General features: G+C 47.1%; 1 protein-coding gene across 2 annotated transcripts in view; it reads left to right on the forward strand.

Moving 5' to 3' along the window:
• The window catches only part of LOC139276410 (beta-galactosidase-1-like protein 2), a 66712-nt gene that overhangs the window by 15183 nt on the left and 32887 nt on the right, over positions 1 to 18642 (forward strand). Inside the window, exons 2-6 of one of the 2 annotated variants that reach the window (XM_070894366.1) lie at positions 3302 to 3499; positions 10520 to 10588; positions 11703 to 11798; positions 15443 to 15551; positions 17207 to 17299. In XM_070894366.1, the coding sequence (XP_070750467.1) occupies positions 3302 to 3499; positions 10520 to 10588; positions 11703 to 11798; positions 15443 to 15551; positions 17207 to 17299 (565 nt within the window). The remainder of the gene's footprint in view (positions 1 to 3301; positions 3500 to 10519; positions 10589 to 11702; positions 11799 to 15442; positions 15552 to 17206; positions 17300 to 18642) is intronic. The other variant, XM_070894367.1, reaches the window with a different exon arrangement.

Consider the following 18642-nt stretch of genomic DNA (forward strand, 5'->3'; position numbering starts at 1 on the left):
GACATTCCTTTCTCTGTTATTTTTGCAGGGACTTTAACCAATTTAAATAAACTTGCAAATGTGTATATTAAAATATCAGATGGAGAGGTGCCATGTAACTCGTCCGCTAATATCACAAACTTGAAATTACTCGTCAACCTCCTGTGGTTTTAAACACGGAGTAAAGACCAAATCTGGTCTTCAGGTGAAGTTGGATTAGAGGGCAAGGTATAATTGGATGAGGGCGCACAGATTTAATTCAGTCCCCATTTCAAAATCATCCATGCCTCCCCACCAAGAGAGTGGATTTAGATATTTCCCCCCCCCCCCCCCCCCCCCCCCCAAGTGTATTTTGATCCATTACATTTCCATAGGGAGCTCGCCCCTGTTTAGAATGTGCGATTTGATTACTATTCCACAAGGAGCTGGATCCATGTTTAGAATGTATGATCCTCATGGCCATCGCAGAGGGGTGAATCTTTTGGGGCTGAAATTGCCCCTTTTTATAGCCCCATTAGCGCCCCTGGGAGATGCTAATGGGGCGCAATGGCGTTTTCGCCCGGGGAAGGGGGGCCTCCGGGAAAGATTGCCCCGGAGGTTTGTGGGGCACTGTTCCAACTGCGCCCTGCGATTAGCGCTCCGGGCCAGTGCACAACCAGCAATGAAGTCATCGGCGCGTGCGCTGACCCTTTGCGCCCCATGGGGGAAATTGTCCCGCGAGGCTGGCGTGGGTTGCGAAGCTGGAGGACTTTAAAGTGGAGGCCTTTGAAGGGGGGAGGCCTTTAGCGCCCTGGGCGAAATTTTAATTTGTCGGCCGACTCTTGCGTCTGCCCGACAATGGCAACCCTTGCGTTGACCGGGCCGCCATCATGTAGCCTGGCACTTTGTTTTGGGTGCTGGGCCGCTGGCCTGGTCCATTGCGTCCCTAGTTAAATTATCGTTTTAACCAAAACCACCTTTTTCCACGTTCATAACATTGCCCGCCTCCGCCCCTGCCTCAGCTCTTCTGCTGCTGAAACCCTCATTCATGCCTTTGTTACCTCTAGACTTGACTACTCCAACTCACTCCTGGCTGGCCTCCCACATTCCACACTACGTAAACTCGGTCATCCAAAACTCAACAGCCCATGTCCTAACTCGCACCAAGTCAGGATCACCTATCACCCCTGTGCTTTCTGACCTACATTGGCTCCTGGTTGAACAACGCTCTGATTTCACAATTCTCTATCTTGTTTACAAATCACTCCATGGACTTGCCCCTCCCTATTTCTGTAACCTCTTTCAGCCTCACAATCTCAAAGATGTCTGCGCTCCTCAAATTCTAAGCCTCTCAAATTCTACCTCATTATAACTCTCAACCATTGGTGGCCATGCCTTCAGCTGCTTGGGCCCTAAGCTGTGGAACTCCCTCCCTAAACCTCTCGACCTCTCTTTCCTCCTTTTAAGATGCTCCTTAAAACCTACTTGTTTAAACAAACTTTTGGTCATCTGCCTTAATTTCTTTTGTGGCTCGGTGTCAAATTTATCTGTTTTGCCTTGTAACACTGTTGTGAAGCGCCTTGGGACATTTTACTATGTTAAAGATGCTATATAACTAAAAGTTGTTATTAGTGGCCCAGTGGAGGCCATCAATGGGCCTGCAGAGTGCGCAGCGGCCCTCCCCTTTAATTGAAGGGGAGGGGTGTTGTAGCATGTTAGCTGCCGCCCTGAGAGCGCTCCTCAAAGGAAGTGAACGCCGGAGACAGCCATCCACTTTCTTTGACGGGCGCACGGCCCAATTCCGTGTCGGGGCGGGACTTCCGGGCTGGGTGCAGGAAGTCCCACCCTCAGACGGTTACAACTCCCAATCAGGGCGAAGGGCAATTTCCAGCCCTTTGTTTTGCAATGACTGCAAATACAAAGGTATTCTCGGAGTACCAAGAATGATACAATAGAAGAACTTGAAAACTCACAAATACATACAAGAACTCACTAGTGACAACCTTAACCTTAAAGATTTTTATTTTCTTGCTAACAGATTTCTTGAAAATCATCAAAAAGGGAGAGACAAAGAATGTAGGCATTGTACCTACTGTAACCTATATTTCAACAGTGACTACACTTTAAAAAAAAAAGTACTTACTTGGCTATAAAGTGCTTTGGGCCGTTCAGTTGTTGTGAAAGGCACTATATAAATGCAAGTCTTATTTAACATGACCAGTAAAATCATGCACGTTATGGCAGGTTGTAAAATAAATCACAGGATTGGGACAGTTCTCTAGCTAAATTTATATGAATGTAAATGAATGAGGAAGTATTTTGGGAATTTGCAGGAAAGACTTGCTGTTCCTAAAATAGGAGCTGCCTTGCACTAGCCTTCAACTAGTTATCGAGAGGAACAGATAGATTTCAAAATAAATAGAACACATTTGGCTATTGTGAAAATTATAAGAATTTGAGGTTATTGTTAGCATAATCTTTTAACTGAGTGCAGCAATGATGTAATGGAGAAAATCTTTTGAAGCCTTTAGAAATATCAAGTATTGTAGAACATAAGAACACAAGACCGTAAGAAATAGGAGCTTCCGTAGGCCATTGGCCCTTCCAGCCTGCTCCGCCATTCAATAAGATCATGGCTGATCTACCTCAACTCCTCCTTCCTGCACTATCATTGGATATTGATTCCCTTAATATCCAAAAATCTATCGCTCTCTTGAATCTACTCAATGACTGAGCATCCACAGCTCTGGGGTAGAGAAGTTCAAAGATTCATAAGCCTTCGAGTGAAGAAATTTCTCCTAATCTCAGTCTTAAATGACCAACCCCTTATTCTGAGTCTGTGACCCTCAGTTCTAGACTCGCCAGCCAGGGGAAACATCCTGCCAGCATCTACCCTGTCAAGCCCTGTAGAGATGACCAGATGTACAAGTACTTGTTTTTGAGTACAATATGGCATGCTCTTTGTTACGCGAGTGAAAAAGCTGCTTAGCTCGGCACACATTGATTGAAACATGCTGAGCTATGCACAACTGGCAGGGTATCTGCAATAGTTTCCTAAACAATTACCTTTAGAAAGATTATTGTGTGGGTAGTAAAATGGATAAGTGGCTTTGTTTTCTAAGCCATTGGCTTTCGCCACAGCCCAATCACTTGGTCATATGACTGTTAAACACCAGTACATCACAGGATAGATATGGACGAGGAAGCCTATCTTGGCTCATCTGTGCTAACCCTGTCTGGCACTTCTGGTCTTGTAGTCAAAGTTCACCATGTGCCTGCTCCGTAAATGGCTTGCTCGGCTACGATTATACTTTGAACTAAGACGCTTTTCGTCTGCTTCTAGGTTCCGTTGGATACCAATCACTCCAGGAAGAATGTACAGCAGGAAAGTGGGATTGCAGGCTGATCGGGAATATTTTCAGTTGGATGGAAATAAGTTTTTCATCCTGGGTGGCTCGATGCACTACTTTCGTGTTCCACGGGCATACTGGACTGACCGCATGTTGAAGATGAAAGCTTTAGGTTTGAACACTTTAACAACGTAAGTAATGGTCCTCCCAACTTAGTTTCTGCCGCCTTCTCTTTGCCAATTTTGCTCTGCTAATTTTCTGTCCTCTGCCGAAGTTGATTGATTGAGATTTATAGAATAATAGAATCATAGAAATTTACAGCACCGGAGGAGGCCATTTCGGCCCATCATGTCCGCACCGGCCGACAAAGAGCTATCCAGCCTAATCCCACTTTCCAACTCTTGGTCCGTAGCCTTGTCGGTTACGGCACTTTAAGTGCACATCCAAGTACTTTTTAAATATGGTGAGGGTTTCTGCCTCTACCACCCTTTCAGGCAGTGAGTTCCAGACCCCCACCATCCTCTGGGTGAAGAAATTTCCACTCAAATCCTCTCTAAACCTTCTACCAATTGCTTTAAATCTATGCTCCATGTTGTTGACCTCTCTGCTAAGGGAAACCGGTCCTTCCTATCCACTCTATACATCTCAATAAGGTCCCCCCCTCAGCCTCCTCTATTCCAAAGAAAACAAACCCAGCCTATCCAATCTTTCCTCATGGCTAGAATTCTCCAGTCCAGGCAACATCCTCGTAAATCTCCTCTGAATTTCTAGAAAATTGTGTATGGCGAAAGAGTCAGACTGAATACTGTGAGCTCAAAGTAACGTGTGACCTTAGGCTTTTTTTGCAGGTGTCCAGAGTGCCCCTCCAACCTGTGCAGCCGCCTTAAATACCTGTGCTCCCAGGGTTTTATGGGATCCCTTGGGACTCCGGAGAATGAGCCCTCTGGTGGCTGTACAGAGTAAATACAAGTCCACATATATAACAACATTCCCCCCCCAAAATCAATAGTGTAACTATTTACAGTGTGAGTCGATCTGGGGTCCTTCTTGCCCTGGTTGATCGTCTCAGTGTGAAAGCTGGTGGTGTTGAATCATTTGTTAGGCCCTCGCTGGGCTGCTGTGCAGCTGGCCTTACTGGGCTGCCTGGTGTGTTGGGCCCTGCAGGGCTGCTGTGGATAATGGGTTCTGCTTTATGGGTGGAGGATCAAAAAAGGTAGGGCCCAAGGTGGGTTGCTCAGGATAGTCCGTAAATCTGAGTTTGATTTGGTCCAAGTGTTTCCGGTGAATGAGTCCATTTGAAAGTTTGACCCGAAACACCCTGCTCCCCTCTTTGGCCATGACAGTGCCGGGAAGCCACTTGGGACCTTGTCCATAATTTAAAACAAATACAGGATCATTGATTTCAATCTCGCGTGACACAGTTGCGCTATCATGGTATGCACTTTGTTGAAGCCGCCTGCTCTCTACCTGTTCATGTAGATCAGGGTGAACTAACGAGAGCCTTGTCTTGAGTGCTCTTTTCATGAACAGTTCAGCAGGTGGGATCCCAGTGAGTGAGTGGGGTCTCGTGCGGTAGCTAAACAGGACTCGGGATAGCGAGTCTGCAGTGAGCCTTCAGTTACCCTCTTCAAGCCTTGCTTGATGGTTTGTACTGCTTTCTCTGCCTGACCATTGGACGCTGGGGCAGATGTGACCTGTATGATCCCGTTACGGGTCATGAATTCTTTGAACTCAGCACTGGTAAAACATGGCCCGTTGTCGCTCACCAGGACATCGGGTAAGCTGTGTGTGGCTCGCAAGCTTTCAGTAGTGGCAGCGGATGTGCTAGCCGACATTATCTCACACTCAATCCACTTGGAGTATGCGTTTACAACCACAAGGAACATTTTACCCAAGAACGGGCCTGTATAGTCGACGTGTACCCTAGACCACGGTTTGGAGGGCCAAGACCATAAACTTAGCGGTGCCTCCCTGGGTACATTGCTTAACTGCGAGCACGTATTACATCTGTGAACGCAGGACTCTAAGTCCGCATCGATACCGGGCCACCACACGTGAGATCTGGCTATCGCTTTCATCATTATGATGCCTGGGTGAGTACTGTGGAGGTCATTGATGAAGGTGTTTCTGCCCTTCTTGGGGACCACTACACGATTGCCTCTCAGAAGGCAATCTGCCTGTATAGATATTTCATCTTTGCGCCCCTGGAACGGCTTTATCTCTTCTTGCATTTCCTGCATTTCCACTGGGACACTGGACCAGCTCCCGTGAAACAAACAGCTTTTGACTAAATATAATAAGGGGTCCTGGCTTGTCCAGGTTTTGATCTGCCGGGCAGTGATGGGTGATTGCTCACTCTCACCTGCTTCCACAACCATGGCTAGATCTGTGGGCTGCGCCATTTCCACCCCCATGGTGGGCAATGGCAGCCTACTGAGAGCATCGGCGCAGTTTTCTGTGCCTGGCCTGTGGTGGATGGCGTAGTTGTATGCGGACAAAGTGAGCGCCCATCTCTGGATGCGGGCCGATGCATTGGTATTTATCCCTTTACTATTGGAAAACAAGGATATAAGTGGCTTATGGTCAGTTTCTAATTCTAATTTTAGCCCAAACAGGTATTGATGCATTTTCTGTACCCCATAGACACACGCTAATGCTTCTTTTTCAATCCTGCTGTAGGCGCTCTCAGCCTTAGACACCTGGATGCATAAGCAACCGGTTGCAGTTTCCCAAAATCATTAGCTTGTTGCAATACACACCTGACGCCATATGACGCATCACATGCTAGTACCAAACGCTTACATGGATCATACAACACAAACAATTTGTTTGAGCATAACAATTTTCTCGCTTTTACAAAGGCATTTTCTTGGCTTTTGCCCCAAACCAATTCGTCCACTTTTCATAGTAAGACATGTAACATGTAATGGGTCTAGCAGGTGCTGAGACCCGGTAAGAAGTTACCAAAGTAGTTCAGGAGTCCCAAAAACGACCGTAGATCCATGACGTTCTGTGGCCTCGGTGCGTTCTCGATTGCCTCCGTCTTCGCATTGTTGGGCCTGATACCGTCCACCGCAATCCTCCTTCCCAGGATCTCCACTTCAGGCGCCAGGAAAATGTACTTCGAGCGTTTTAACCTGAGCCCCACGCAGTTGAGTCAACTAAGAACCTCCTCCAGGTTCTGCATATGCTCGACTGTGTTCCGACCTGTGACCAAAATGTCGTTCTGGAAGATCACGGTGTGCGGGACCGACTTCAGTAAACTTTCCATGTTTCTCTGGAATATCGCCGCCGCTGATCGGATTCCAAATGGGCACCAGTTATAAACAAAAAGACCTTTGTATGTGTTCATGCAGGTGAGGGCCTTCGATGATTCCTCCAGTTCCTGCATCATGTAGGCTGAAGTCAAATCCAGCTTCGTGAACGTCTTTCCTCCCGCCAGCATTGCAAAGAGGTCGTCGGCTTTTGGTAGTGGGTATTGGTCCTGCAGGGAGAAACGATTGATAGTTACTTTGTAATCGCCACAGATTCTGACGGTGCTGTCTCCCTTGAGGACTGGGACAATAGGACTGGCCCACTTGCTGAATTCGGTCGGTGGAATGATACTCTCTCGTTGCAGCCGGTCTAGCTCGATCTCTACCCTTTCTCTCATCATGTACGGTACTGCTCTCGCCTTGTGATGGATGGGTCGCGCCCCCAGAATTCGGTGGAGTTGCACTTTTGCTCCTTGGAATTTCCCGATGCCTGGTTCGAACAGCGAAAGAAACCTGGGCACATGAAGTGTCGACAGCAGGCGATAGCGCTCGGACGTCGTCACAGTTCCCGCCTATCTTTCCCAGCCAGCTCCTGCAGAGCAGCGTGGGACCATCACCCGGTACCACCCAGAGTGGTAGCTTGTGCACTGCTCCATCGTAGGAGACCTTTATGGTAGCACTGCCGATTACAGGAATCAGTTCTTTTGTGTAAGTTGTTAGTTTCGTGCGAATTGGAGTTAAGTCTGGCCTTGAGGCCTTGTTGTACCACAACCTTTCGAAAGTCTTTTTTTGCCCATGATGGACTGGCTCACGCCCATGTCCAGCTCCATTGACACCGGGAGTCCATTTAGTTCAACATTCAGCATTATCGGGGGACAATTCTTGGTGAATGTGTTGTACCCCATGTACCTCTGTCTCTATCTGAGGCTCTGTTTTGTCATGATCCTCCTCTGCAACATGGTGGTTTGCAGGCTTAACAGGCTTAGCAACTCGCCTGCACACTCGTTGGAGGTGTCCAATTGTTCCACAGCCCTTGCAAACGTATTCTTTAAATCAGCATGAATGGAAATGATGATCACCCCCGCAGCGCCAAGGTGTTAATGGCCTTGCCATTCATCACCCTTGATGGTGGACTCTGAGATATCTGTGGACGTGTAGCTGCAGGTATGTGTGACCTGCCCTGTATGTTACGATTCGAAAACATCATCACTTTGTTCACAGTTCTTGTAGCAGCACTTATGTGCTGAGAGATTTGCTTAGTATTGTCTCTGGTGGCAATGAACGCCTGGGTATCGCTATGGCCTTACTCAAGGTTGGGGTCTCTAACAGTCAAAAGTTTGCGAAGTATGGTTTTGTGGCCAATGCCAAGTACGAAAAAGTCTCTGAGCATGTGCTCCGAATGTCCTTCAAATTCGCAATGTCCTGCAAGGCATCTTAGCTCGGCGACATAACTTGCCACTTCCTGGCCTTCAGACCATTTGTAGGTGTAGAACCGGTACCTCGTCATCAGAACATTTTTCCTTCGGGTTCAAATGCTCTCGGACCAGTGTGCACAAATCGTCGTATGATTTCTCCGTGGGTTTTGCTGGAGTGAGCAGATTCTTCATGAGGCCATACGTTGGTGCCCCACAGACGGTGAGGAGGATCGCCCTTCGTTTAGCAGCGCTCTCTTCCCCATCTAGCTCGTTGGCCATGAAGTATTGGTCGAGTCGCTCCACAAAAGTTTCCCAATCATCTCCCTCCGAAAATTGCTCCAGGATGCCCACTGTTCTCTGCATTTTTGGATTTGCTATCTGTATCTCGTCACCAGTTGTTGTGTATGGAGAAAGAGTCAGACGGAATACTGTGAGCTCAAAGTAATGTGTGACCGTAGTCTTTTATTGCAGATCTCCAGAGTGCCTCTCCAACCTGTGAGGCCTCTTAAAATACCTGTGCTCGCAAGGATTATGGGATCCCTTGGGACTCTGGGGAATGAGCCCTCTGGTGGCTGTACAGAGTAAATACAAGTCCACATATATAACAGAAACTTTCCAGAAATTTCTAGAAACCCTGTAAAGCATTGTGGCTGGTATTCTCGACAGACCTTTTGAGATTGACAGCAGATTATGAAGCCGAGCCACAGTTGCTTTTACATAAGCTTACAGGCCTGGCTTCAGTGTTTGAAATTGGTGTGCTGCAGTCCTTGTCTACAAATGGGGAATGGCTTTGCAATGCGTTGAGCTTGGGAGCATGGCCGCATCAAATGTGTAGTTTGACTGGGCCCAAGTTTCCACAAGAAAAAAAACGGGCGCCCCTCTGAGCTGGACGCCTGTTTTTCGCGCCTAAAACGGCGCCTAAAAAAATCCTCGGTATTCTCCACCGACTTACAGGTCCTCTGGCCCTCGGCGCAGCCAGCACGAGCTGTGGGGGGTGCGGAGCCAGGTCCCGGCGCTGAAAACAGTGCCGGGACCTCTGCACATGCGCGCTACAGTCGGCACGCAAGTGCAGTAGCTCCAGGCGCCGAACTGTGTGGGAGGGGCCCGAAGCACGCAGCCCCTAGCCCTGGCCCAATGGCCTCACTGGGGCTGCGTGAATGAGGCTCATCCCACGGCCAGCTCCTGCTCCCCCCCCCGACCAGACACGACACTCGCTCCCCCCCCCCGACCCCCGCCTCCGCTGACCAGACCCGACCCGACACCCGCCTCCCCCCGCCGAGACCCGAGACCCGCTCCCCCCCCCGCCCCGACTGAGACCCGACACCCGCTCCTCCCCCGAGACCCGCCCCCCCCCCCCGCCCCGACCCGACACCCGCTCCCCCCGACCCGACACCCGCTTCCCCCCCTCCCCGACCCGACACCCGCTCTCCCCCCCCCCCCCCCCCCGCCCCGACCCGACACCCGCTCCCCCCGACCCGACACCCGCTTCCCCCCCTCCCCGACCCGACACCCGCTCCCTCCCCACCCCACCCCCCCCGACCCGACACCCGCTCCCCCCGACCCGACACCCGCTTCCCCCCCTCCCCGACCCGACACCCGCTCCCTCCCCACCCCACCCCCCCCGACCCGACACCCGCTCCCCCCGACCCGACACCCGCTTCCCCCCCTCCCCGACCCGACACCCGCTCCCTCCCCACCCCACCCCCCCCCGACCCGACACCCGCTCCCCCCCCCCTCTCCTCTCCCCCCCCCCCCCCTCTCCTCTCCCCCCCCCCTCTCCTCTCCCCCCCCCCCCCTCTCCTCTCCCCCCCCCCCCCTCTCCTCTCCCCCCCCCCCCCCTCTCCTCTCCCCCCCCCCCCTCTCTCCTCTCCCCCCCCTCTCTCCTCTTCCCCCCCCCCCCTCTCCTCTTCCCCCCCCCTTCTCTCCCCTCCCCTCCCTCTCTCTCTCTCTCTCTCTCTCTCCCTCTCTCCCTCTCCCTCCCTCCCTCCCTCTCTCGCTCAGCGGCACGAACAGCTGCAGAATTCTCCCTGGCTGAAGCACTTTCACACAGGTAGGAAGATGGTTTATTTAATCTTTTCTTGGCTTATAAATGTTTATTTATTTGTATAATATTTGTAGAAGTATAAATAAGGATTTATTGTCGAATTTAATGAGTTCCCTTCCCCCCCCCCACCTCGTTCTGGGTGCCTGATTTTTTAATGTGTGGAACAGGTTTTTTCAGTTCTACAAAAATCTTCACTGGCGCCATTCTACTTTAGTTTGGAGTACATTTTCACTGTGGAAACTTTCAAATCAGGCATCAGTGCCCGGACACACCCCCTTTTGAAGAAAAAATTCTGTTCGAAACTAGAACTGTTCTACCTGACTAGAACTGCAGAAAAAAAAATGTGGAGAATTGCGATTTCTAAAATAGTCCGTTCTCCACCAGTTGCTCCTAAAAATCAGGCGCGAATCATGTGGAAACTTGGGCCCACTGTATGGACATTCAAGTGATCATTTCTTGCTGTTTTATGTACAGTATTGGTCTCTGTTCTCATTACAGGTATGTACCATGGAATCTTCATGAACCACAGAGGGGAACATATAATTTCAAGGAAGATCTTGATCTTCAGTAAGTAGATTTTTACATTTATTTTCTTGTTGATTTTCTCTCCCCGCTGCCTCCTCCTTTTAAAAGTATTGATTATTTTCTGGAGCACCATTTCATCGGCATCAGTCTCTCTTCGGTAGACCATCCTTCACCTGTAAGCCTTGGTAGTGATTGTCTGAAAACGATATGACCACAGGAGGTATCAACCAATCTTGCCCCCCTCCTCACCCAGCCTCTGTGCTCTTCCTGTGAAGGTTTCTGGGTAATGATTGAGCTGGACTCCTGTCGTTTTTTCCTTCACCCACGCCCTAACCCAGGGCTGCTGAGCTCCATCATTGTGCCCCAACTGCCACCTCGGGGGACGTCAGCAAAGGCGGCCAATCCAACCTGATTCTGTGGAACACTCCCTACCTTAACCAGCTAGCCATCTCCGATTCCATTAATATATATGTAGGCATACTTCCCATTATATTCCAGTCATTGTCATAAGTGGTTGTTAGTGGTGTGTTCTGAAATCATGTTTGGCTTACCATTTTATGTAGGATTTGTGAAAGGACATCGTGTAAAAGCATTGGTGCAAAATCTAAATATACTCTACTCTTCATAAAGTTATTTGTACTATTATATTCAATTTGTTTGTAACTGTATTTGATTTAATATATCTCACTTATTTATTGTACTTTCTGATCTCTTTATAACTCTCTCTATCCAATTTCTTTACAACACCGCATCTGATTTTATTTAAATAAATAAATTGGTATTTGACACACATGGAAACCCTTGCTTAACATGCTTAACAGCCGCCAAACAGAACTTCTAAAAAAAATCCATATAAGAAGAAAAACGAGCATTTTTATAGCGCCTTTCATGACCTCACGATGTCCCAAAGTGCATCACAGCAAATGTAGTACTTTTGAACTGTAGGTACTGTTGCAATGTTTGTCCAATATGAAGTACATTCTCTCTCTCCCCATGTGGACATATCCCACTTACCTGAGCTGAGAGAATTTAGACACTGTTTGATCAAAGCCAAGGGTAAGTGAGTGCAAGACATAGAGTTCACCTCGAAAGACACCACAAGTTCACCCCTTTGTTCAAAGATTCAAGATATTGTAATATTATTTTTCTCTCTCAGGGCATATCTCAAACTAGCCAACGATTTGGATTTGTGGGTAATTTTACGTCCGGGACCGTACATCTGCTCGGAGTGGGACCTTGGCGGCTTACCCAGGTAAACGCAGCAGGACTCTGACACTGAACAAAGCCAAATCTGTGTGTTTCAAATCCTCCAGCCTGAAGATGAACCTTAATGCAGCATTATCCAAAGAACCTTTGCACACGTTGCTGAAAATGGGTCTGTGTTTCTAGCCATCGATGTGGATGTCGTACTTGCTTAGTTCGAGCTAAAAATAGGCTGCAGTGTATTACAGGATAAGAACATATTGATGGGCTCAAATTACCTCGTAAGCTGAGAGAGCAAAGCTTGAGTTGTTATAATTAAAATTTATCTCTGATATTAATGCATTAGGAAATACCGCAGAGTGTGTACTGTATTGAAATTTAGAGACTGTGTGCTAATCTTTACAAAATGTGGATGTGAATAAGCCAGCAGGCCTGATAGAAAGTAGCAGTGTTTGTCCAGCTGTGCTGGGTCATGCTCCCCTCCTAAATGGTATTTACAAAACGAGTAGGAAATATCTTGCTTTTTAAAAGGGCATTTGCAGAGAAAGCCGTGTGGTATTATACAGTGAAGACAGCAACAAAAGATGAATTTGAGGAGTTCGTGGCTTTCACCACAATGACGTAACTGGTGTCCGAGAAGATTGTCCTTCTTTTGATATCTATTCGCTAAAGATATCGTACAGATAATTGTATTCATTCAGTACTTTTATTTACATCGGGAAACCTTCAAAGCAGTCAAGGTAGAAAAGTGTTTGTGTATTACAAGAAGTTAAATTCTGGTCTATAAATTATGTCTGTGATCCATTGAATGTAGATTAAAAACCGTAAGAGCAGAGGGTATGCATGATGGAATTGTTGAATAGGTTAGGTTGGGGTGGAAAATATGTTTAAGCCAATTGCTTATTCAGCAACTCCACTTCTTGTTGGTTAAGTTTGCACAATGCTCAGGAGAGATTTTTTGGATGAATCAGTTAAGTATGTTTTGTATTGAGTTTTATCAGCATCCATCCCATTAATTGCACACTAAAGCAGCCATTTTCTATTGCGCTTGTAGTTTTGCACACAGGACATCATGACCCAGTGTAATCTTCAGGTGAAACGGGGTGAGAAGGCAGAGGATAATTGAATCGGGGCACGTGGACATAATTTAGCTCCCATTTTGAAGTCATATGTTCTATCTTTATTTTTATATTTCCACTATAATTTCTTATATGCACATTTCTGAAGGAAAGGGTCTCTGTAAATTCGTCTCAATTGTATTTTCACCCTCCTGCCAGTGGGGGCAGTACAGTACCTTCACTGGGAAGGGCGGAGTCTTTAATTGATGCGTAACTGGCTTGTGTTGGACATCCTGGAGAGATGTATGTTGGCCATCTCGGGAAGTTGAGAGTTAACTCGAATTCATTTGCATCTTGGAGCAACAGGCTTTCCAATACAAACAGGATGACTTTGAAGTGTGGTGAAAGGAATGCATTGCTTGTTTTCCAATAAATGTTAAGTGCTTGCGTAAGAAAATGCATGACAGTAACGATGTCACCCATGAATGATCAAAATGCAACTTACGGGGCTAGGGTATAAAACATGGGCAAGAGGATCCATCAGCTGTGGTTATAGAAAGGGGACAGTTGGTTATTTTTTAGAAAGGAACGTGGTTTTCGGCATTACTTCGAGGGTCTCGAAAGATATGGAAACCGAAAAGCCACTCACTGTAAACTATTGGGCTGATCACCTGTGTTGTGTATCAATAAAGTCTGTTCCGTATACTATTCTACGAAAGTGTCTCATGCTTACTTGAAACATGTGAGCCACAGGAGGAAGGAGGTTGGCTGCTAACAGTTTACATGGGTAGTTTCCATTATAAATATGGGCATAGTAATTTTTAATGGGAAGAGTTGGCAGGAAGTGCACATAGATACAAGATTATTAATATATAGATGTATTCTTCCAGTAATCTCTTAAATCAGTGTGCAATTCTGATTTCATACTTTCATACTTTTCTATTTACTTAACTATCTTCTATCTCCAAGATTCAGAATCTACTGAAGTTGCCCCTGTATGGCGTGGGACTTTAACTCTGTTATTTGCATTACTACATCATCATAGGCAGTCCCTCAAAATCGAGGTAGACTTGCATCTATTCTAAAAGTGAGTCCTTAGGTGACTGAACAGTCCAATACGGGAATTACAGTCTCTGTCATAGGTGGGACAGACAGTGGTTGAAGGAAAGGATGGGTGGGGAGTCTGGTTTGCCGCACGCTCCTTCCGCTGTCTGCGTTTGTTTTCTGCATGCACTCGGCGACGAGACTCGAGGTGCTCAGCGCCCTCTCGGATGCTCTTCCTCCACTTAGGGCGGTCTTTGGCCAGGGACTCCCAGGTGTCGGTGGGGTTGTTGCTTTGAGGGTGTCCTTGAAACGTTTCCTCTGCCCACCTGGGGCTCGCTTGCCGTGTAGGAGTTAGGCGAACGAAAGCACGGGCCTTACACTAAACATTCGTTGCACTACAAGTATTAATGCTTTCCTGTGAAATTCTTCTGTTCACTTTTAACAAAGTTGCTACTTGTTTAGTGGGCAACCAAATTTTGCACAGATGTGTTAATATCACACAGTTTAGTCCCATGCACTGTTTAGGCACATGTAAATAAATCCCTGTAATGTCCATGTAGTCTGGTAGTTTTAACAGTGCATTGAGTGTATTTGTCCATATGCAGAGAGCCTGCACATGGTTTGCAGGGGCATTGATATGTAAGTCATTGTAATGTATGCACCTGTGAGTATGCTCACAGGTTTGTAGAGCTGTTGAGTCCGGAAGAGTCCATGTTCCATGTTTATGTACATTGCGTGAGGTTGCAGCCCCTGTTCCAATATTTTGAAGGGGCTGCTCCTCAAATTCTGATTGCACTTCAGTCCCACACTCCTGATCTTTGGGCACCCTGTGCGGAGGGGAGCGGGCAGGTCAGAAGGCCTCCTCGCAGGACTGCTCCTTAGCATGGTCAAGGTGGCCATTAACCAGTCCAGGCAGCGGGCGGTCGAGGGGGTCGTTCAGCCCGACTGCCTACCTCTCATCCACTGTTACATCCGAGCCAGGGTGTCTCTGGAGATGGGGCACATGGTGTCTACCGGTACGCTCGCGGCCTTCCGCGAGATGTGGGCACTGGAGGGACTGGAGTGCATCATCACCCCCCGGCAACCAAATTTGAATTTGATCTGTTAGTGCCTAAAGTTTAATTTGTTTATTTTTCGGTCTTAGTGCCCTTTGTTAATAAGGGGGAATTTGATTTGCATTTGATTTACAGGTTTTACAAAAATAGTTGTGGAGCTGTTGAGTTGAGTGGCTTAGCCAGTCACGTGATGTTCACAAAACTCAAGAGATCCATGTTGCTATTAATTATTAAGCAAAGAACTCATGAAGCAAATACATTACATTACATTACAACACACACAGTCACAGTCATAGTCACAGATACACAGACACAGACAGACACGATAGACAACTCTCCACATTTGAATCCTATAATTATAAGGCAGTAATTATCAGCTTTTATTCTGTTCATTGCTGCAGGGGAATATGTGGGCTCTTCAAATTTAAATGTACCAACACTGAGGAAAACTGAGCATTGGTTACAGGCAACTGTGATCATTGTTAGGTGGTTAATTAATTCCACTAAATTTGTTGTCTGATTTTTGTTCCCTGTAGTTGGCTGCTGAGAGACAAGAACATGAAACTGCGCACGACTTACTCTGGCTTTACTGATGCGGTCGATGCCTTTTTTGATGTACTCATTCCTAAAGTTGCCTCCTTTCAGGTGAGCCTGAACAGTTCATTAGTTCTCAGCATTTTATGGCCGTGCAGTATCTCTGAGAAATGTTGGCCCTGAATTTGCGGCCCCTATGAGCGTGTACGAGATGCGCTCGCACCCGTAGTAGCCGCGCAAGTTCCGGGTTTAGTTATGCAAAGCACATGCGCCTGAACCCGGAACTTGCGATCTGTCAAGAATCCCCTTGTGAGGATATCCCTCATTCCCACATGATTTTAAGGCTCATTTTCCCTCTTCAAACGAAATATTGCAGCATTTAACTAGATCTGGTCTCCTCTCCCGAGAGACCCACAACTCCTTTTTTAAGTCCAATTTTCAAGCTGAGATTAGAAGACTGGGTTGATTGAGTTTTGAATCCTATCTGCTTTCTTGGCAGAATTGGTGTTACAAAAATGAATGCACTCCTGAGGTTGTTGTGGAAACATTTGGAAAAAAATAATACACGTGGATATCTAGAACCATATTTAAAGGAATGGACCATCAAACAGGCGCTAGTAAAATGACTACAGTTATCATTCGTGGTCGATATCCAGCAATTCTTGCTGCAAATGCGTGTATCTGGATGTTTTCTCCCTCAATCCTTCATCCTCTCCTGTAAGACCCTCTTTAAAATCCACCTCTTTGACCAAGCTGTTGGTCACCCCTTCGAATATTTCCTTCTTTGGCTTAGGCAATCATCAAAGAAATGGAAGCTATGTGAAATACCTTTTTGGAGCTTTATCTACGTTATTAAAAACCCAACTGATTTACTAATGTCCTTTAGGAAAGGATAGCTACCGTCCTTACCCAGTGCGGCCTACACGTGACTCCAGTCCCAAACCACCGTGGTCAGTAGCAAGCCATTCAGTTGTATCCCATCACTATTGGTGGTTCAAAAAGCAAGCCCACCACCATCTTCTCGGGGTTACTAGGGACGGGCAATACATGCTGAGCTTGCCTGCGACACCCACATACCAAGAATAAATAGAAATGTTTGGTGAGGACAGGATCAGACATGGCTGTGACCATGGCAGCAGATTCGCAGCTTGCTGATACTCCCGCTCTAAGCTCATTGGATGAAGTACTGGGAGGTGCCCGACAGAAGAAGCAAGGGAAAAGAGTGGGAATGTTAAAGGTGAGTTTTAATCATTAAAGTAGCTTCTAACGGTGATAGTTTCTTTCAATTAGGCAGGATCAGGGGTCACAAGTTATATAGGGCTAGATCTAGGCTAGAGGTCAGGAGGTGGTTCTTTTCCCAGAGAATAGTAGGCCTCTGGAACAAGCTGCCGTTTCATGTGGTGGATGCAGACTCGCTGAATTCCTTCAAGCGAAAGCTGGATTTGTTTCTAGCTGCGGCGGAGATCATCTCTTCACAGAAGGTAGGCACTGCATGGAATTCACAGCAAGAGTGATCTCCTGGACTAGTTTTGATCGCCCAGATGGGTCGGAGAGGAATTTCCCAGATTTTTTTCTCCTCAAATTGACCTGGCTTTTTTATTTGGTTTTTGCCTCTCCCAGGAGATCACATGATTTTGGGTGGGGTGGAGTGTGGAATGTTGATGTACAAAGTATTGCAATTGTGTGGGACAGGCTCGATAGACCAGGTGGTCTTTACCTGTCCGTCATTATTCGCATGTTTCTAACCCTGTTTTCTTGATTTGCAGTACACAGAAGGAGGCCCAATCATTGCCGTACAAGTAGAAAATGAATATGGTGGCTATGACAAAGATGAGAAATACATGGGTTATGTGCAGGAGGTAATGGTATATGCTATTTACTTATGTGAATGAAAATAATGTACCCTAATGTAATAAGTCTTGTTCCTTCCTCTCAGTCCATCAAGGGCTATTCTTTGGATGAACAGGCAAGGGGTGACCTAGTCCTAGACTTCTGCTAATTCCACTCTGGAAAAAGTGTCTAGGAAGAGAGCAGTGAGTGTCCAAGGTTTCTTTTTCCTTGTGGGAAGAATCTGGGGTCAGTGGCCTTTACTTGTTTTGTTGTTGTGTTTTAATGGTTCGGCACAAATTGCCAAAGGCCATACTCGGAGATGTTGGGAAGCACTTCTTCAGGTAGAGAGTGATCAACGCCCGGGATGGCCTACTGGGTAGGACAGTGGAGGCAAAAGCTCTGAACTCATTCAAGAGATAGGAGGATGCTGTGAAGGGGAAATGATAGGTTTCTGCAGAAGGATGAGCTACATGAGCCAGACATCTGTATTTACCATAGAACCACAGAATCATAGAAATTTACAGCACAGAAGGAGGCCATTTTGGCCCATCGTATCCGCGCCAGCCAACTAAGAGCTATCCAACCGAATCCCACTTTCCAGCTCTTGGTCCGTAGCCCTGTAGGTTACAGCACTTTTTAAGTGCACATCCAAGTATCTTTTAAATGTGGTGAGGGTTTCTGCCTCTACCACCCTTTCAGGCAGTGAGTTCCAGACCCCCATCTCTGGGTGAAGACATTTCCCCTCATATCTCCTCTAAACCTCCCCTTATTTACTTTCAATCTATGACCCCTGGTTGTTGACCACTCTGCCAAGAGAAACCGGTCCTTCCACTCTATCCAGGCCCCTCATAATTTTATACACCTCAATGAGGTCTCCCCTCAGCCTCCTCTGTTCCAAAGAAAACAGACCCAGCATCTCCAGTCTTTCCTCAAAGCCAAAATTCTCCAGTCCAGGCAACATTCTTGTAAATCTTCTTTGTACCTTTTCCAGTGCAATCACATCTTTCCTGTAATGTGGTGACCAGAACTGCACACAGTACTCCAGCTGCAGCCTAACCAGTGTTTTATACAGTTCAAGCATAACCTCCTTGCTCTTGTATTCTATGCCTCGACTAATAAAGGCAATTGCTCCATCTTATCTACCTGGCCTGCTACTTTCAGGGATCTGTGGACCTGCACTCCAATGTCCCTTTGTTCCTCTACACTTTTCAGTATTGTCTCACACACACTCTCTCGCACACACTCTCGCACACACTCTCGCACACACTCTCGCACACACTCTCGCACACACTCTCGCACACACTCTCGCACACACTCTCGCACACACTCTCGCACACACACACATTCGACCCGACATAAACTTGAGATGATC

Source organism: Pristiophorus japonicus, chromosome 11 (assembly GCF_044704955.1).
Source record: "Pristiophorus japonicus isolate sPriJap1 chromosome 11, sPriJap1.hap1, whole genome shotgun sequence".
Lineage (NCBI taxonomy): Eukaryota > Metazoa > Chordata > Chondrichthyes > Pristiophoridae > Pristiophorus > Pristiophorus japonicus.